Below are 21140 nucleotides of genomic sequence, written 5' to 3'. Positions count from 1 at the left end.
GGACTGCCTCACTGTGGTTTCTGCATTAGAAAAGCTGTGTTAAAAATATGTGAGAAAGCACTTTTTTTTCTTGAGTCAACGCAAAAGAAGGAGGCTGGCACACTCAAGAGCTGCATATAAATGAGTCCGAAGACAATATGTTTCACAAAGAAAAGAGAAGTCCAAAAACTTAATTTTAGAAGGGCAAGATCCTAATGGAAAGATACCCTGTGTTTCAAGTGGACAGAGCTGGGCAGAGCTAAACTGAAAACATTCCAAGCCTGATTTGGTCTGCAAGGTTCCTATCTGCTTCTGTCACACATTATTAAACATAGATCAAAACCAGGATCTAGGATTACAGAACACACTGGACTCGGGACATCAGAAGACACCTGTCCTATAAATAGGAATCATTTACCAATTCAGAGCAACACACACATGTTTTGGCAACCTCTCAGCCAATAAAAGCAGAAGCCACAACTTCAGAATTATCCAAGTGCTATTATTTTAAATGCGAAACAATGGTTTACATCATCATGACTTAACTCCTTGTTTCCCAAATTCTCATCATGCATGTCTGTGCTGAATCACACCAAAAATCAACCCTTAACAAAATTAGTCCACTATGAATTTGGAAAATTGCCTCTTTTTTTTTTTTAAAGGAATAGAGCATAAACGACAACAAAAAGCAGAACTTTACATTTGGAGCTGTTGATTTTGTGCTTTTGATTTCTTTAGCAGATTTTTTCCTGCATCCCAACACCCCAGGATTTCAACTTCAAATCTTCAAAGTTGATTCAGTCACTTAGATCACACCACTTTGCATGGCAAAATGCTCAGAAACACCAATTTGGGATTTTGAACAGAGTTGCAATGCTGGCCTCCAATTTGTTGACACTTGGGTTTCTAGGAAAAATTAACAGGAACACGTGCAAGGGTGTGTGTAAGGGAACAACGTGAAGCGCTGCTTCCAAACAGGTGCAGCCGATTATCTCAGGCAACGCTGTGCAGGAAGAGAAACTCTGTTTTCTTCGTGAATTTTAAGAGCACTAAAAACTTCCAGATAATGGGAAGTCCCTGAAGCTTTTAGAAAGTGTTTTCTCATACTCCATACCTGGTATGACAGCTGCTTCTTTGCAGCTATGGGGAGTTGTGGTTTTCCATTTGTGAAAATTCAAGTGAAATCTATCATTTTTTGGAAAGAGCCTAAGTCTTGGTGTTCTCAAATATCTTTACAGGTTGAACATTTGGAAAGGATCCAAGACTCCAATCAGAGCCTGAATATGTGGAAATATTTAACTCTCTAAGAAACAGTATATAAAATAAGCTGTTTCTCCGCTTGATGACTATTTCAGGATTGACTAATTACTTGTCACAATGCCAAACACCACAGAGATGGCTCAAGAGGATAATTTCTGAAACTTGAATTTGTTACATTCTATCAAAGGAAGACTATTTCTGTGTCAAAACCCTATATCTGGAAATTTATATACAGCAAGATCATAAATGAACTTTTGGACACCCAAGGTCAAGTTATTCAATGAAATACCAGCCAAATCTTTTTTTGGGAGGTGGAATGAACAAGCTTTAAAATAAAGCAGGAAAATGAAGACTACTGTATCAAACACAGGTTCCTCCTGGGGAAGCACTCACATTTCAGGTAATTGCTCTCTGGATCTTGTTTCAGGGAAGGATTTGGTGGTGGGGAACAAAGATTCCCTGCTGCCCTGATCAGCACATCAGCTCCTCCCTGGGGGTGGTTGTAGCAAGGAGGTGTAGCTGAGGTTTCCTAAATTCAGTCACCTCTGTCCAAAAAACCCTGACCTAACCTTGATCTTTCTTCTTATACCAAAGCACATCACATCAAAGCCAGGCAGGTTCTGGCACAGGCAGTGGCTAAATTCACCTCTTATTTTAATGGGAAGAGAACCAGAGCCCATAGTCCAAGCTCAGTTTTGCTTACAGCTGAGTGAAAGGTCCCGGTGGCCAAATTATCAGCAAAGGCTAACAAATTCAGTTTGGTTTCAGAACTATTTAATCCCTGCCATCACCTGTTCTCTAGGAGGCACAATGCTCATGTTGCACATTCATACAAGTTAAAAGGATAGAAAGGAGCAATCTCAGCATTATAAATCTGCACATTATTTCTCCAGGATTATCCTGCACTAGTTTCTAAATCATAGTTTCCTTTTTTTGCCTTTCTTCTTTAATATTTCAAGGTATGTCCTTTGAACTTTTTCTTCCTCTTGTTGGTACTTGCACATTATGATTAAGTTCCTTTTTAACTTTTCTTAAGTAGATGAATATTAGTAAAATCATACCTATAGCACCCTATTTCCACAATTTGGTCACATTTACTGCTCTTTTATGAATCTTTCCCAACCATATAGCATTTTGGCTAAAATCAGCATGAAAACTGACATGGTGCCCAGATCTGCTTCCCAATCCCATTTCCAATGTCAGAGCATCCCAGTGCCCCTTTGAGGGCTCTGGGTGCACATGTCCTCCCAGCTGCTGCTCTGCCCATGTGGCTTATGCTCACCAAGCTATTTGCAACATCCCAAACTCCTTTTTCATCTGCTTCCACCTCAAATTTAACATTTTCTTTTCAGCCCTGTGAAGTCCAAATCTATGCTGAGTATCAAAGCACAAGAACTTTATCTCACCTGTAAAACAATCAGATGCAAGTCCCAAGCTCAGAGCAGTACAGAGCTCGCTGTCACAAAGGTAAGTGGCAGATTTGAGACCCTGACACAGTATGTGAGATAACCAAAGGCTTTGGCACAGAGAGGGCAAAGATACAGAGCTGCTAGAGAGAGCAGCTTTGTCTGTTTACTACCTTACCATTGAAAAATAACCTTTTATTTGTCACTAGTGTCACAAGGGATCTGCACCGGGTGGAGGTGGGTGTTGTGTGGGCTTTGGGGAGCTGTTACCAGTGCCCATGGTGGCTGGAGCACAGCTCAGTAACAGCTGGTCAGTGAACTGAGCAGAGGGAAGAAAAGGGGGTTCAAGGTCCAATTAGCACCATGGGAGGGAGAATAAGAAGGATTTTGGAAGAGGAAAGAGCCAAGCAGAAGGGCACAAGGCTGTCATGAGGGTGGATAACCATCAGAACAGGCTGAGCTCCAGCGTGGCGGGAGGGGACAGCAGCACAGCAGCCAGTGTGTGGGAGAGGGGGAGAAGGAGCAGCCTGAGCGTGTTATGTGGCCACAGGGAAGACACAGCTGTCAACCACAGCCCTGCAGAAAGGCATGAGAGGGATCAGCAGGGGAGACACACATGGAGTTTGGTTTTGGCCAGCCTGAGAAAAGCCGGCAGCCATCCACCGCAGAGCTTATGTGGGACGTGCAAGGCTGGCTGGCAGAGGGAGGAAAGAGGTCCCTTCTGGGGCATTTCTCACCTCAGATGGGTGAGCTGGGTCCAGACCAACACAGCAATCCATGACCCTGAGGAAAGGAGACTGGAGAGGAGAGTCTCACATATGAGCAGTGAAGGGGCAGGGGAAGGCACCGAATCCAGCCAGGAAAGAGGGAGACCTGTGTGACAGGGCTTTGAGTAACCTGGTCTAGTGGAAGATGCCCCTGCCCATGGCAAGGGGTTTGGAACTAGGTCATCTTTAAGGCCCCTTCCAACCCAAACCATCCTACGATTGTATGTGGAACACCATCAGTCATTAACAGCTCTAGAACTTCATTCCTATATGCCAGCCTTGCAAGGCACAGAAAGCAGCTGTGGCAAATCTTGACACCACCTGCAAACAACATTCTCCTCCTCCTTCTTCCATATTCATGTGCTGAGGGGCTCAGAGACTGGCAGTGTGCCTGCCAGGCAGGCAAGGTACACAGCACCACAGGCAGCTTCTGGAGGTGCAACCTCCCTCCCACCCAGCTCACCCAAAGCAGCATCCTCCCTTGTACGCTCCCAATCGCCTTCCCTACACACTTGCTCCTTGTTCCTGTCACCTCAGCACAGCTGGCAGAGCATCTGTCACACGACTGGGGATACAAGCATCATAACATCACCCTAGGACAGCATCTTACTCCACAGCTCACCCCAGCAGCATGGACTGAGTGTCCCAAGCCAGCCTGGCTTCTTGTACAGCCTTCCCACACGAGTCCAAGACCCCATATCCACCCAAACTCTCCTGTCACGCTCCATGGCAGGCCCAACAGAGCCCCAGCATCCTGTGTTTGCACCCCTGTCAGCTTGGGGTGACAGAGCCAGTTCTCCCCACACATGCACTCTCACACAGCAAGCCCTGGTGGCATACCCACCTAAATTAGGTGCACACACTTAGGGGCATAGGCACCTAAATGCAAGGCCTCCAGAGCTACACACTTCTTCTGCTCTGTGTGTACACCCTACTGCTACAGTCTGCTGCTAATCCAAGGACTGTCACTGTTCCCAAGTTCCTGTTCAGTGTAGTCGATAATACATAATGGTTCAGACCCACAGTTTGCCTGTGCACGTATGTGTTGGGAAGCACATAGAAACTGTTATACAACATTGAAATATTTCCATGAGGACCCTCTGCAGTTGGTATGACTGCTACTTTGTCAGATATCTAAGCAATTTCTTGGCCTGTGCTCCATCCCCCTCCCCAAAAAGCCTCCAAACAAATCCCAGAGCTGAATCAGTTTCCTCTGTTTAGAGGCTCAACTAAGTTTTTTCCTAGGATTCCCATTTTCTGTACTTCTTTTTCTTTAAAATTATATAAATAGTCACATTGTCATATGAGACAAGTAGAGACTGACTCTTATGGGTAAAAAACAGATGTTTCCCAATCTTCCCTAACAAAGTAATATTTTATATATGGCTCTTCAATGGATTTATAGCCAATGAAGGGATGTTACTACATTAGCTCATGGAGGGGGTGGGTGATAAAAACTGGAAAGGAAGAGCCAGACAAGGAAAAAAGAAGCTATCCAGAGCGCTGCAATTGGAGAAGCATGACAAATGGGCAGCACAGTTTTAGAGGGCTTCGACAGCAAGGCAGATTGCCTGGCTGGGAGTGATTGTCCACAGCTGGAGCATCGCAGAGACCATCTGGTATTTCTTAAACATGCTTTCCCCAGGTGATCCAATTCTTGGAGTGCCCCAGCAAAGAGAAGAAAAAAAGGCCTGTGAGTCTCAGTCCCATTTCCAGAGTTCCCCTAATTAGTTAATAGAATTATATTTGAATGGTTTCAGTTTCTCCTACAAAACCCTTGTTTTTGCCACCTTTTCATCAGAGGAAAAAAAGAAAATTTAAACTCATGGAGGTTTTAATTTCTTTAAGAAAGTCCATGATCCTGTCTCTTGGCACAGCAATCCAATATAAAACTTAATGAAGTAAAGAGAGATCCAAAATTTCTTTTGAACACCTTGTAACCTCACTTTCCCCCCACCACTTCTAGCTGCACAAAGCATGCATATCCAGAGCTTCTCATGTTACTCTCCAACCTCCGTGTATCCATCCCCAGCATGAGCCTCTGAAAAAGCAGAACATGGACTGCATGGGGGACTTCAGGACTCAAGAGGATCTTACTTAGAGGATTTTGACCCTTTCTTAACTTGGAAAAAGCGTTGAAGAGTTTAATTAACTGCGCATGCCACACAGTCCCATCCTTGCAACAAGGAGGGCTGGCAGAGAAGCAGTGCAACACTATTTGCTGCTGTCCTTGTGCTCCCCACAAGACAGCCCTCTCCAGAGCCAGGAGCACTGGGAACCAGCTGATGAAGAAACGAGCAAGAGCAAGGGGTAAATAATAAATGAATGGACAGATGGAAAAAGGGTTAGAGCGAGCAACCGGAGAAGAAGCCTTGGGAAGCAGAGTGCGTTCCCAGCAGCAGGCAGCGCCCGCTCCCAGCAGCGTGGGGCAGGAGCCAGGCTCCAGCCGCAGGGATTATCCTGCTGGCCTCACCAGCTTTCCCCTCTCCTCCCTGTTTTCTCCAGCAGCTATCCCAGCCACAAAGCTCCTGGCTGTCAGAGGGGTCCCGCACGCCACGGTCCCGCATCCCGCATCCCGCGCTGCGAGCTGGCAGCAGCATGCAAAGGCCACCCGGTATTTTCACAGGGAGCAAACACAGGAGTGGTGGCTGGAGGGCTGAAACGAGCCATACTCCTACAGCTGCAGCAACATGAGTTGATATGTCACAATTTGCTAGAGAAGTTTTTAAAAATGCTGAGAACTCACCAGGCACAGAGTTTCCTGCTCTGTCCACACAGGCATCTTACCTTCTCCAAGTCTGTATTTGAGCAAAGCTAGTGGGAGCATAATCCCAGTCAAAAATACATACACAAGATGCTTCAATATCTCCAGGCTGAAAAAAAACTCATTAAGTTAATGTGAAGAAAATACTGGACAAAAGAAACCAAAGGAATATTTAAAGATGATTTTGGGTTTTGTTTTGTTTTTAGGTGATGGCTAAAGTCATCATATTCCACCACCATGCTGGAAGGGGATTTTGGCAGGAAACCCATCCTTATGCAGTGGTATAGATAGCAAAACAGAAGATAATATAACCCATGATTGTAATGCCAAAGAAATAGCAACCAACTGCAAATTACTAAGTATAGAAAAATAATACAGTATTTAAAAAGCATGATGAAAAAATTCATGCCTTGCTGAGTTATGAGTGAAAATTTAAATACAGAGAAAAGAAAGGAAATGAAGAGACATAGCTGTGCTATTTTGTGCACATGGTAAAATTATCAGTGTAACTACGAAAATATACATAAAGGCACTCTGTATTTATGAAAAAAAAGTGATGATGAATTAATCATAAGAGGATTATATATATCACCATTTAGTGATGACCAAGACATGAATTAGATAACATCTGCTTTAGATAAACACTATTAAATCACCCACCCTGGATAATTTGCACCTCCAAGTGCACTAAGGAGATCTCTGACCCATTGATGCTAATTTTTAATAAATCTTGGAATGCTAAGTAATTCTAGAAGGGTAGGGGAGCCCTAACCCCATGCTGGTGCTTTGGCAGGACTTGCTGACCTAAGGACCAACAGCCAGTCAGACTGACAGCAGAACCTGACAGAGTAATTAAAAGATAATATGAGAATCTACCAATAATTCATTATATTCATGTCTCAGCTAATTACCAGCCAGCATATGTTGTACAGAATCAAGTCCTGTCTAACTGGTGTTACAGCTCGATTTAAGAACTTGCATTAATAAAAGTAATTTGGCATAAGTAGATGGACAGAAGTGGCTAATGAGACAAAAACATATCCATTGTTTGTTCCCCATGCTGCAGGATGCAGTTTTTACCAATCATTCAGATAAATACAAGATCCTTAGAGGCAGCTTGCAGATAGCACAAATGAAGGTTAGTAAATAATGAGCAAAACAGCCTTCATTTATCCTGTGATCCAATTTGTATGGCTAAATGGCCACCATCCAACCAAGCATGCTTTAATTCAGCCAAGGACAAGATAATACACGTACGGGAAAACAATACAGAGCTTGTACCTCTGGGGTGGACAAGCCGGTCCTGCATGGCCACAGGACCAAGGAGGAGATATGGCAGGACTTTGGCAAAGTAAAGCTTGAGGAGCCAAATCTACTCAGCTTTTGAAAGAAAAATCCACAAGGTTTGACTGCTGCACATAGGCATTACATTGGTGTGGGAGGAGAAGGGGTTTCTAACCCAGTGGCTAGAGGCAAAGCAAGATCCAGGGGTTGAAAGTCAGAGTTTAGCATGGTGCTGGCAAAGAGAAAAAGTAACATTAGCCCAGCTGAGGATGAGAAACATCGCACAGAAGCTCTGGATGATCTTGGGGCCCAGCATAAAAGCAGGGGGTGAAACTCAGTAGTACAAAAGTCAGGTATAAAGAATGCTGTGTAACGTAAGACTGGAAGGAGCCCAGACACTGGCACACTGGGGGTCTGCTTTAGGCTACAAAATCAGGGAGATCGGAAGCATAGGCTTATTGGGAGCATCTGAAACACAGAACCTGCTGGTAATTAGGGACCTTTAACTGCCCACATATTTGCTGGGAAAGGAAGACATCAGACACTGCCTTGCTTCAACTTCCTGGAATGCACTGACAAAAAAAAAAATTGAGAAAGAAGCGACAGAAACAAAATTAGGAAGGAGTCTCCTTGAGGCTTGATTCTCACCAACAGAGAAAAACTGGGGAAAGCCATGAAGGTGGAAAACACCACAGGCAGGGAAGCCCAAAATGAGTGTTCATACTTGTTTGAAAAGGAATGGGAAATAGTGGCAGAATAAAAATAGTGCATTGTAAGGACAGAGGCTTCAGTAATCTGAGAGAGCTGGCAAGTGAGATTTTGCTCCAAATGAAAAGAGAGTTTGGGAAAGACAGTGTTTTGTAAACACACAGCAAGATAAGGGAACAGATGTAAATTATCTTAACACAGGGGTACGATTAGGGTAATTCACAGACTCCTCCGTGGCTTGAAGCTTGCAGAGGAGAAATGGCAACTCCATCAGGCTGATGTGGATGAGCACAAAGGAACAGCACCAGGAGAGAGGGACAGAGCGAAAGAGCCAAGTGCTCCACAGAAACTGCTCGCTGCAGTGGCTGCCAGCGGTAACCAGGAGACATTTGATAACTACATCGGTGGGAAGAGACAGACCAAAGAGTTCAGCACCTCCTGAGGAGGGAGAAAAGGTTAATAGATTGCTTTATGACACTGAACAAGCCACAAGCTCTTCCAAAGCTATTAGTGCGTGTCAGCCCTCCCCCTCTTCCACCAAAATCTGTTTTCTGTTAGGTTTATGTGTTTTCTTTATTCTCCACACAGCACCCAGAACTGGCTGGTTCTGGTAATGGCATTACATATTATAATGTATGTACAACTGCTAATTTTAAGATTCGCAATTTATAAAATATCTTCTCTTGTGCGGCTAGTTAAATTGGGCAGTAAATTGAATTTAATAAATCCTGAACATGTCACAAGAAGCCATATTTCCCACAGTTATAAAAACAATAACCAAATCAGATAATGAGAAAGCCAAAGTGTGGCTTAACAGACTAGAGGGTGTCACCTGAAAAAGAGATTCACCTTCATGACCTCTCTCACACACACACATGCTGTCAGCACAAAACGAGTTGTGAAACTACTAATTAGGGTAAGAGAAGGCAGGGGATCCCAGGGGTTTGGCTCACAGCTGTCTCAGGAAGCAAAGAGGTATAAATTGGGACAGAATTTCACAATAGTCAACAACTCACAGAGTTATAGCAGGAATGCTTAATGCTTTTTTTGGTTCAGACTTCATGAAAAGAAGGACAACTTTAGGAACACAAAGTTAATGCAATGAAAAGAATCAGAGTAGAAGAGTAATGTATAGTAGAACCTTAGCAGAATGAAAACTACTGAAGTCTGATGTTTTAAAATAGGTGGAGGTCCATCAGCAACTATCTGTAGGAATTCCTGGAAGACGAATGAGGTTCTAAAGGATCAGAAAAGGGCAAATATAGTGGCTATGTTCAACAGTCTGAAAAACCAAGGAAATTGCAGGCCAGCCAACATAACTTCAATTCCTGGAAAAATTCTGAAAGAAATCATCAAACAATCCATCTGCAAGGAAGGGCTGGAAGTAATAGCCCTGCCATGTGAAGGCAACCTGACTTCTCTTCAACAGAGCAACAAGGTCTTGTGAGTGAGATAGAGGCAACAGATGTTCTGTACCTTTACTTTCTCAAGGCTTTACCTCCAGTTTTGTGTAACATTTTAATTAGAAAATTAGGAAAATACAGTCTAGATGAAATTCCATGTGGGAAATGCACAGCTGGCTGGGAAATGATACACAAAATTGCAGGCATGAACAAGCAATATTGTACAAAAAAAATCCATGATTATACAGACAGAAGTGTCACACACCAGGTACATGAAATAACCCTGCTGCTTTTCTCAGTCAAGAAAGGCCTCAGCTACAATACTGGTCTCATTTCAAGGCAATGCACTTAAAAAACATCCCAGACCCAGTGGAGAGAGCCCAAGGGACCCCAACAAAACACAGAGCCACAAAAAATTTGTAGAGGGTTGAAAAGGATCTCAAGATGCAGAATCAGCTACACATATGTCATTCAACTTGAAAATAAAATGGACATGAGAAATGAAAGGCAGTCGTTCAGTGCAGAAAACAAAAGTCTTCAGGGAAACACGATAACAAGCCTCAGATATGTAAAAGATTTCTGCAAAGAGAAAAGGAGTGCTGTAAGCTGTTCTGCATGTCCAGAGGGAGAGGACATGCCATCATGGACTTAAACTGAAGCAAGAGATTTTAAAAATACCAACTCCATGATGATATAGCTAATTAGGCTCCAGAGCTGACTGCTGTGGGAGCATCACTGATATCACAGAAGGTTTTAAAATAAGGATAAAGCCACATCATTTGAATTAGTCAACAGTGATGCCCCCACAACCTGGGCAATGCTGATGCCTGGCAGCTGAGCCCCAGCAGCCTGCAGGCTTTACATGGACATGCCCAGGAACACAATATCTACAGCAAGCACCCTCAGAAGGCTGTGTAGTAAAAACAAACAGCCACTTTGTTTCAGAATGAGCTCATATAAACAACTGATAATGGCACAAAAACACTCAGTTACCCGAGATTGTTTTCCAAGATTTATTTTTCCCAGCACTATTCCATTGGATCTGGTCCCAAGATCTCAGAAGACACCTGCAAACTATCCTCAAAAGGCTGGCACCTCTGCTGCCATCAGCTGTGGGCTCGGTGCAGATAGTGATTTCATGACATTACAGTTTTCCTGGTTCCTTCCTCCCAGGAAAGCCCCCAGTGTTTCACAGCAGCTCTCTCCCCCTCTTTCCCCCAGGGGTTGACAGCATTATTGTGTTCCCTTTGCTGACAGGACTCCTCCACCAGTACCCCAGCTGTGCTATTCAAGGTGACAAGTTCTGGGTAACTATTTTCACTGTGGTTTTAGCTTTGAATGCTACTTTTTTTTTTTTTCTTGTAAGGGTTCAAGCCTTCAAGAGTTTGACTGACTTTCTAAGTGTACCAGCTGGTCACACAAAAGATATTGCCTCTTCCCAGACACCTCTCCCCAGGCAGAGACCAGGTACAGATCTGCCATGGAAAAGGCTAGAAGATGCCCTCTTGAGGTCCTTTCTAGATCTATTTTGTACAATGCTGTGGATAATGTGTGTGATGTAAGGGTCTGTGATGGACAGAAGGGCAGAGAGCTTGATCCAAAGGACACTTCCAGGCCTGTCACACAGCCCCAGGGCACACTCTCCTTGAAGAAAAGCTGGAGAGCCAGGGCAGTGCAGTTCACCCCTGTGCAGCACCCAGTAAAACAGCTATGGTACATATCACTGCCGTGCAAATTGAGGTTTCTGATCCCAAACAAGATGCCAAAAAGGCAAGGAAGCTGTCCTTACCTTTGCAACAACCCTGTCAGGTACCATCTCACAAGGCGGCCCACCCTCCAGTCCCAGGCAGACAGGTGTAGCTGGGGGATAAAACCCATCTGAAGAAAATTCCAGCAAAAATAATCCACCCTCCAGTCCCAGACAGACAGGTGTAGCTGGGGGATAAAACCCATCTGAGGAAAATTCCAGGAAAAATAACCAGAGTGGCCTTACTGCCTGGCAGCACAGGCACTAAAAGCACACCCAACCCCATGCCCTGCTTCCTACACACACCCTCTTGCAAGGGCAGCCCCTGAGCCACGGTTCTCTCAGGCACTCCATGGGATGAGCCTCAGGCCCTACAAACATGTCCTGCTCAAGGACCACTGTCTCCCAGAGCCACAGCATTCAGCAGGAAGCACAAAACCACCAGGGGAGGTTCACAAGTGCAGGAAACCCATGTCGCAGGTGCTCAACCTGTGATTCCCTGCCAAAGGACAAGTACAACTGGGGTTCTCACTGTCTTCAGGGACATGCAAAAAACCTATTTCTGTGGGACAGTATCTCACTAGCAAGCTCTTCACACAGACACACTGCCCTCATCCCTCCCCTGTGCCTCCCACATGTGTGTTCTGCAGTAGCCTCACATAAACTCTGCTGCCCTGCTTTGTTCCACTTAAGCCACATTGCAAAACCGCCCTGTGAAAAGTGGGTGTGCACTCTGTCACCACCACCACATACCCCCAAACCCCTTACCTTGGGCAAAGAGGGTCTCTGCATAGCTGCTAACATCTCCAAAAGTAGACTTTCAAGGAAAAACTCACGGAGAGATCACAACTGCTATTATGGCAGAGTTTAAGCTATCTAATTAGTGGTGGGGTAGTGAGATGCCTGTGTAAAACACCTGATTGCAGTGTTGGACACAGACAGTGAAATGCACTCTTCAGCAGCTCTCAACTCTGTTCCTTTCAGTTCCATCTGAGTTTAGTTCCTTCAAGTCTCTCTCAGTGCAGTGGGGAGAGACATTGATAACACCCTCAGCAGGGTGTGACCACAGAGGGTCACCTGGGAACCTTACAAGCTGTGTGAGGAGGTCTGCCCCCTTAATCACTTTGCTCTGTGATCTTACAGGATGGAGAGCTCCCACCACAAAGGTTCCAGTCTCTTTGCTGGCTTCTAGTGCAGATGTGGTGTGGCCAGACAGGCCAGAGAGCTCTCATCATTAGTCTCTTGATGCAATGGAGTAATCTGTGCCACAGTTTCAGGCAGAAGGCACAGCAGAAAGTTGTTCCTCCATGTTTCAGAATGAGCAGTGGGCACTATTGTGTTTCCTCAGGAAATTTATAGTCCATACTTGTTTCTTGGGAAGTCTCAGTTACACCTGACACATCATGCAAATACAGGAGGGGCCAGTTTCTCACATGTGCCTATTGACCTGAACGGTTCCCTCTTCCACAGGCTTGACAGGCTTTACTGGAGAACGGTGCAGAAACCTGTAGATGTTCAGTCTCTTAAACTACAAATGCAGTACACTGCCCCAGCCCAAACTGGCACCACAGGTGGAAGAATTCGGATGTAGTCTACTGAAGCCTGATGCTGCCCCACTCCCCACAAGCTGGCTCTGAAATCTGCATGCACACTGTGTCTGCACTGCCCGAGGCAGTTCCTCACACCTCACCTGCTGCCAGCCCAATGTTGTGCTTTCCGGCCCCCCCACCTCCACCCGCTTCCAGGACTCCAAAATGACCTTCCTGTCTCCTGAACATTTCTTCTGAGGGCTGCAAAGGACGGGAGCCTGCTGTGACAATTGCAACTTCTAATGCCCAGCTGGTACAAAACATAAAAAGGATCACTGCTTGCTCTGTGAAGGGTGGAGGAGCAAAGTGTTTCTAAGGGAAGATTCCCTCTCCTGCCTTGTCCCAGGGTGGGTGAGCTCAGGGAGCTGGTTCCCAGAGAGAGCAGCCAGTGCTGTGCATTGTCCCCCGCTCTGCCACGGGCTGACCGGGAGCACAGAGATGCTGATCTGTGAAACGAGATACCCATCTGAGCACCACGGGGGATACAGCAAAGATTAATAAACCTCAAAATATGGTACAGCATTTAAATAGCACGGTCACAGATCAAAGGCAATTGCTCATGTCAGGGAGGCAGGCTCAGGAAGCCTGGAAAGATCACATGCAGAAAGCAGAGGCAGATGCAAGAGAAAGCCTGCAGACAGGAGCCGAGGAAGGCTCGACGAGAGAAACCAAAGTGGTCTAAAGCAGAGTCTCACACGTGTTCCCGGAGGAGTGAGAGCCAGAAAGACTGCCTGGTTTCACTCAGTCTCAGTTGTGTCTTAGCACAAAACACACATTTCATTCTAAGACACCCTCTTACCTTGGAAGTACCTGCTGCTGTGAGCAGCTTAAATCCCAGTATAACACAGCCCTGCCTGATGCCTGAAATAAGGAACACACTGGGAATTATGTGCAACTGGTGAATAGATTTGGAAAAGCCCTCTGATGCCACAGAGACTGCAGATTCGTACCCTGCACTCTAAGAGCTTTCATTCCTAAACCCATGAGGGTACTGCTTGAAAGTTTGCTGGCAGAGTCCATTGCCCACACTTGCAGGTAGAGTGGGAGTCCTGAAAGACTTTCAAATAGTTCATGTAACTATATTACCTGTGAGGAGGAAGAGGAGGAAGAAGGGAATGGGACTTTTTATCCAGATCACGACAGTGGTAGTGGTAGTGATAAGGGAATAAAAATGCCACACTGTAGTATTTCTACTCTCAAGCTCTCCTAGAGGAGTTATTCCATCACTTTTATTCTCATATGACTTTGGGCAAGATAGTCCATTTACAGTTTTTGGGTACAATTGAAGAAGTAGCAGTAGAAGAAGCTCTCACACAGAGGTGTGGGTTCAGTATTGCTCCAGTCTGGGTTGGACACTGGAGGTCATCCACAGTACGTGCACTGCATGAGGCCAAGTGACTCCTGGATACAGACCCGCAGGAGCAAACCCTGTTCTCAAGGATCCCATGGATACTCCACTTCACTAAGGACTCCCTAAACCACACCGGCATTCTTGCTCCTGCAACTTGCCTCATGACCTGGGGACTCCCTATAGCACTGTACAAACCCACTGTGCAGAACAAAAAGAAGTCCTCAAGCAAACTTTGTCTGATTGAATTTTGAAGGTAAGAAATGTCCTTCTGCAACAGATGTACAACCCCCTCTACCCACCCCAAACACCAGATCCATCACAGAGAAGGGAAATATTTACACAAGTTAGTAGAGTTCCAGTTAAATATTATGCTTAGCTGTCTAGAGACCATGTTCTCAGACTATGTCTATGAAATAAAAGATTAAACTTCATAACAATTATGAAGTTGCTCTGCTCACATTCAAAGGGAGTTAAAGAACATTAAAATAGTTCTTTGGGTAATATTCTGGTGAAATTGCTCTCTCCACCCTGGAGAGTTAGAGCAAAAACCTTCTGAGATATCCTGTAAACACACTTGGAAAGGCTAAGAGCTAGTCTGATAACCAGGTAGCACCTCTGCTCTGCAGGTTCTGTAAAAAATGTGAGCAATGCCAGAGAGCTTTTGAAGCAGCAAGGGAAGGAGGATAGGGGAGAGCAGCTTCACTTCTCGAGGGAAGTTTGTTTAGTGGAAAGTAAGCAAGTTGTCAGGGGAAAAGCTGACAATGTTGATTCCAGCAGTTGTACTGGGAATAAACAGCCAAGTGGATTACGTTACAGAGAATGAGAAACGGCTCTGAGGATCCCATTTAAATGCTGGGCCTTCAGGAATGATGCGATTCAGCTACACTCAGAGCCCCGATATCCAGTGACCCCCTGGGCTGAGCCTTTCCACAGTGCTGGTGTCACCATCCGACCTCTGTGGGGTCCCCGAGAGCTCCAACACAGCTGATGTCCCCAGGAGAGGCAGAGCTCACTGGTGAGGATGCAGACCCATGCTGGCTTCACGGCAGGGGCTGGGCACTGAAACAGGGGGGGCAGCAGAGTGGGGGACATTGTGCAGAACTGGTTTGCCTCTCCCAGGCCAGCAGCAGGGGAGGGCCACTGTACAGAGCACAGAGCCCTCTCTCTTGTAAAAATAAGATGCCTGCCTGCCTTTCACAGGAAAGGGACCTGTCAAGAGGAGAAGGGGGTCTCGTTTGATTTATTAGTCTCTTCCTCCCTTCCCATCGTCTGTGACTCATCCAGCTGTAGTGATAACAAGAAGAGATATGAGAGGACCCTCTTGGCTGCTGGGATACCATCCTTCTGCCCACTCACTGCCTGAAGACATCAGTCCTTTACAAGCACCATTAAATGTGTATCCAAAATGGGGCAGTCTCCTCCATCGAGATTCTATTCCCAGGATAATACAAACAGTTGCCAGAAAAAGAGTATCCTCTCATCTCTGTCTAGGCCATTATCCCTTTATATTTGCTCTTTAATATTTACTGGGTTCACACAAAGTGCATGCTCTGGAAAGAAAAAAAATCAGCTGCAGCTTAAAGGACTCCAAATTTAGTAATTGCTGCAGCCCCATCGACGTGAACAGTTAGCAGGGAGATTTCTCCAGCACTTCACATGCCGTGGTATTCTGCTTAGGTCAGACTGTAGAAAATGTTCTGTTCAGGGGCACCAAATCTGGAGTGTTTGCATAGGTGCCAGCTGCAGAGGCCTTATGAGTCCACACCTCCAGTTCCTGCTGGTTCTTTCCCTCCCAATACCCAGTAACCTTGGTAGGAAACAGAGGCAGCCAGAGAGATGCTGATTCATACAGAGGCGAGGAACCCGAGGGTTTTAACACACCTGTGAGTTAGCAAGAACTAGACCCAGCTCCTGGCTCCAGAGCTGGTCTTGCAGCCTTACCTGTTAGTGTGAGGTTGCTGTATGTGTTTGAAAACTGCTCCTTTAACAAAACCAAGTGCATCTGAGCTGCCTTTTCCCTCTGTAGCTCCAACATTATGTCAGGATGCTGGGCGATCTTACAGCCTTTCTGCTTATCCAGGGCAATGTCGCTGCGAACAATGTCTACAGCAAAAGGGAAAGAAAAGAGGGAGATGGCCAAACCTCAGCTTTCGTTTTTGCCAGATGCTTGGATCAGCTCCAGCCCATATGATAGTCACACAAGCATCACTCGGCAAGAACAACCCAACCAAAGGACCCAAACCCCTTGGATCCACCTATCAAATGACCCTCCCCAGCCCAAGTCTCTTTTTCTCCCACACAAAGCTCAAGTTATATGCTCACAGAACCTACAGACCCTTCCATCCTCTACCTGCCTAGCAGTTGCTCTCTCACAATGCTGACCCCTCCCTTGCAGGAGAGTGCAAAAGTCTCCCAACATTTATATTACAACCCTATTACATGTGTATTTGACACTAAATAATGAGAAAAGACTAAATCCCGTTCCAGTAATCCCTGGCTTCCACTTAACCTTGCCTGTCAAAGAGGTGATGAAGAAGGCTTGTTCTCACCTTGTTTATCCTCACTGCAGCTATCACAGGTCATCATGGCTTATGACTCTTTGAACAAGTGTCTGTATCCTTCTAATGCCTGACATTCAGGAGGCAGAAGGATTATTTAACAATTGTTTTCTCTTCATATGAGCATTTTCTAAGCCATATTATGAGACAAGAATATTATATTCCCTACCCTAGAACTACTCACCTGCTGGGGAAAGAGAATGATGGAGTAGCAAGGCAGAACAAAAATCAAGTAAGATATGTCAGTCTAACTAGAAGGTGAGTGTTGCAAACTAGTCCTTGCTAGGTCCCTTATGAGTTTAATAAACTGCAACATGTTCAGATCCACAGACACCAGATGCTGTGTCTATTTCTTACAAAACCTCAGGCGGCCAGCTCTGATAAGCAAGGATTGAAGTTGGAATTCTTCCACCACATTGCATAAGGACACTTTGCCTCATAAGGCTGATCTTTGCTTGGCTGAATTCTCATCTAGCTAGAAGCTGCTGAAGAAGCTTGTTGTCAGAAGAGAGTCACACCTTGCTCCACACACACTCTCCAACTCCTTTATTGCTATGCACATTGAGAAACACCAAAGTTGCTTCTGAAAGTCATACTCCTGTTTCTCAGGTTCAGCAAACTGAGGTTCAAAGCTCTGCTATTTCTTGGACTAGCAGAGAACTGCCTCCAAACATGTGGTGGAGGACTGGAAGCCACATTATCTTCCTGTCTCTGAGCCACATCCTAGAGTCACAACAGTTTCTTGCCCAGTCTGTGTTCTACCTCTTTTCTGTGCAGTTTGGGATGAGTAGAGCTTCTCTAAAGGCTGTCTAAACAGTCTGCTCAGAACAGCAATGTTATTAAAGTACCCATGATCTGTAGCTAGCCATGTGAGCTTTCTCCTCCACCCACAGCTAGCATACTCAGGAGTGGATACTGGGCAGCATCCAGATACCATGAAAATATGGTTCAGTATTTCCACACCCAGCATAAGGACATCAGTGATATGGAGCAAGAGAAAGGACTAATGTTCCTCAGCAGCTAATGAGCATGGACCCCTTAGCTGTGTGCTTTAGTGCACATTCTCTTGGATAGGCACTGAGTAAGACTTGTGCCTACCCAGCCTTTGCCCAAATAATGAATGATAAAATCCTGAACCCCTGTTGTGGGAAATACTTGGAAACTAAAGATTAAGAAACACAACCCTACATCTGTCCCACACAAGAAAAGGCTGCTGGAGTCACCTAGAACCCATGACCTTCCTCGGTGATGGATTTCCCTTCCTACAGAACAGAAGGCAACGCCTGCCACCCCCAAGGAAAAATGAAGCCAAACACATCAAAGAGGCCCTGAAAGAGGAGAACACTGAGAGGCAGAGAGGTTTGAAATTAGATGGACAATATGCTGTTGACAATTCTCTTTAAATTTCTGTAAGGGTGTCCAGGCTGGATCAAAACAAGTTTGTTTCCTAAAAGGAATGGATGACTTCTAAAACCTAAACCAGGGCAAATGTGGACCCATGTACAGGAACCATGGGCCCAGGACCAGGGTCAGGGGCCAGCACCTTGGAGGGTGCAGGGAACCATGGCAGTGGGTCCTATGTGACATCCGTCTCTGGGTACCACAGGATGCTCTGCATGCACTGTCAGCAGGGCCTGGGGACAGAGGGCAGGCCCTGGAATGAAGAGCAGGAGCAGTGTTTTGATAAAGCTGCTGTGACAGGGATTACCACCAGGATGTCAAGTCACATGCAGACAAATCTCTTGAAGAGTGTGGGGAAGGCAATCAGGGCACAGAAGTCAGAGCACTCTCTGACAATTATCTTCATGGGGCTCTCTGACAGCTGCCCCTGCAGACACTCAGGAAGCAGAAGAAAGACATGCAAGGTCCTGACTTCTCAGATTGGTGAGGGACCCAAGAAACTTGTCCAAGACCTAAAGACGGAGGTGGACCCCATAGTCATTATAACTCCAGCTTAAACTTTGGGCAGATGTCTGGGACATGAAGCTCACCAAGGAACTCAGTGCCTGCTCCTGCAGGGGAAGGAGGCAAAGGCACCTCTGCACCTCTCTGGTGCACAACAGCACTGAGGGAAGAGGGGTGGCAGACCACAGCTTCTGAAGGCCATGGGGAATTCTCAGCAAGAGCAACCCGAGGGACACAGACAGCAAGGAGTTCACAGCTTTCAAATCTTAAAAGGAAGAGACGGAAAAAAGACAGATGCGTGGAAGCCAAGGAGGAAGATGGTACCCAGGAGGTTTCGGGCAGGGCTGCTCTGAGTGGGCAGGAGGCGGGCACTCACTGCCTTCCTGAGCCTGGAGTTTAAAAAAAAAAAAAAAAAAAAAAAAAAAAAAAGGCGATAAACTGCTCAGCAGAACGCGGGACCGAGCAGCTCCTGCCAGGAGTGCGAAAGAAGAACTCCAGATGTGAGAGCCGCAGCAGATGCGGAATGCTTTCCAAAGGGCCGGCCGGGAGCCGTGCCCCGGTGGCCGGGTCAGTACCCTGGCCAGCTCAGGCGGGCCCGGCCGGACCGGCGGGCGCGGCGCTCCGGGGCGGCGGGCGCGGGGCCCGCGGCGGCGGCGGCGCGGTGCGGGCCCGGCAGCGGCAGCGGAATGGCGGGAGCACACCCGTGTGGCGGCCAGGTGAGCTGCGGCTGCCGACGGCAGTCCCGGCCCCGGCACAGCCCCGGGCCCCGCCGCTCGCACCCCCGGGAGCGGCGGAGGAGCCGCGGTCCCACCGGAGCGTTGCCCTGCGGGGCCGCGGCGGAGGACGCGGTTCGGCAGGGGCTGCTCTCTCTCCCTGGCCCGCCTCGGGATATCTCCTGCCACTTCGCGCACGCCGCCCGTGGAGGCCACCGAAACTACCGAGGAAATGCTGAAGAACAAGTTAGAAACCACCCTTCAGGAGAGGCACAATCGCAGCCACGCTCGTTCCCGGGCATCCCAGGACTAGCTGAGCCCTACCGGCCCCTTTCTCAGCCACCCGCACCAAGGGGTCTCAGTAACCATTTCCCACAGGGCAGAGAAATTCCAGCCGTGAGACCTTGAGGATGGTGCATAGCACGCAGAGACAGCTCCCAGCCAGAGCCGGGCTTCCCTTGCACAGAATGAGCTTCTCTAGCCGAGAATTTACACATGGTCAGTGTGTCCTGTGTGCAGGTGACATTCCCATGGCTCATGCCACCATCTGTCCATAGGCAATTTCATTCCAGGAGCTGCTGCAGTCATGGAGCAGACACAGACCACTGCAGATGAGCACCTGGAAGATGGAAGGAGGAAGGTCAGGGCAGAGGGATGAGGTTATTGCCAGAGGGAGGTGTGACAGAAGGGTAAAGAGGAGAAGTAACTCATCTTTCTGTGTCTGTGTGTGTGAAAGCCAGCACTGCCCACAGCAATCACTGCTCCAGCAAGAGTCACCACTGCCATGGCACCAGAAAAAGCTGAGTTTAGCCATCCTCCTCAGGGGACTATTTGCTTCAAATTTCCAGTCTTGAAAAGTGAATTGAAAAGGGAAAAAGATCCTCGATTTCATTCTAACAAAACCTGAACCCTTTTGCTAAGAATTTTGGTTAGCAAAATATTCAAATTAGAAAATTATGTTAGTACCAAAACTAAATACATGTTTAATGAGTGACCAGGCAAAAGTCTTACAATTTTCACATTGCCAGACTTGTAAAATACCTACTTTTTAAATCAACAAATTTAAAATGCTTTTAAAAACAGGTTTGTATGCTGGAATTGTTATAAAATGCCCAGTGATTGTGAAATTTGGAACACAACTTTTGTTTAGAAAGACAGAAGATTTCTCAAGCCACAAACTGCGTCCTCATCATATTTGTCTTTAAAGGGCAAGTTTTCGACACATTAGTATAATTCCTTTCTTTTAGCTGGGAAAAATTCTCTGACAATGAGTTCCAGAAGTTATTTCCCACCATATTAAAAAAAAAGTCATTTTTGTTCATTTTATATGTAATAATTCCACTGGATCCTCCCTATTTCTTGTGTCAAGAAAACAAGGAAATAATCATTCCCAAATTGTCTTCTCTGTGTGACACCAAGCATTTATCATAATCTCTGTCACTTTTTCCAAGATGAAAAATCTCTATGACTGAAAGATAAAACTTTGATCACTTCCATCATCCTACTCCTTAAATATATATTCTTTACGTTGGTTAGTGTGTCAGCACCTATTCTACTTAATGCATAAGAATGCTCTCAGTGTTTGTTTCCAATTATTTTCTAATATCCCCATCATTAGATTCACTTTTTACTTACCTAAATGTATTCAGAGACCAATCCATAATAAATTCAGAACATTTTTCCTGAATGCCAACTGCTAATGTAGT

The 21140-nt window shown here is 46.0% G+C and overlaps 1 protein-coding gene across 4 annotated transcripts in view; it reads right to left on the bottom strand.

Moving 5' to 3' along the window:
- The window catches only part of HPSE2 (heparanase 2 (inactive)), a 107180-nt gene that overhangs the window by 77929 nt on the left and 8111 nt on the right, over nucleotides 1–21140 (bottom strand). For 2 of the 4 annotated variants that reach the window (XM_030276203.4, XM_030276204.4), the window contains exon 3: nucleotides 16200–16361. The exons of the other annotated variants lie outside the window; for them this stretch is intronic. In XM_030276203.4, coding sequence (XP_030132063.1) covers nucleotides 16200–16361 — 162 coding nt within the window. The remainder of the gene's footprint in view (nucleotides 1–16199; nucleotides 16362–21140) is intronic. 4 annotated transcript variants of the gene reach the window in all.

This window comes from Taeniopygia guttata, chromosome 6, assembly GCF_048771995.1.
Source record: "Taeniopygia guttata chromosome 6, bTaeGut7.mat, whole genome shotgun sequence".
In the NCBI taxonomy this organism is placed as follows: domain Eukaryota; kingdom Metazoa; phylum Chordata; class Aves; order Passeriformes; family Estrildidae; genus Taeniopygia; species Taeniopygia guttata.
The sequence above is the reverse complement of the archived record's forward strand: the minus strand, read 5'-3'. Positions and strand labels throughout refer to the sequence as shown.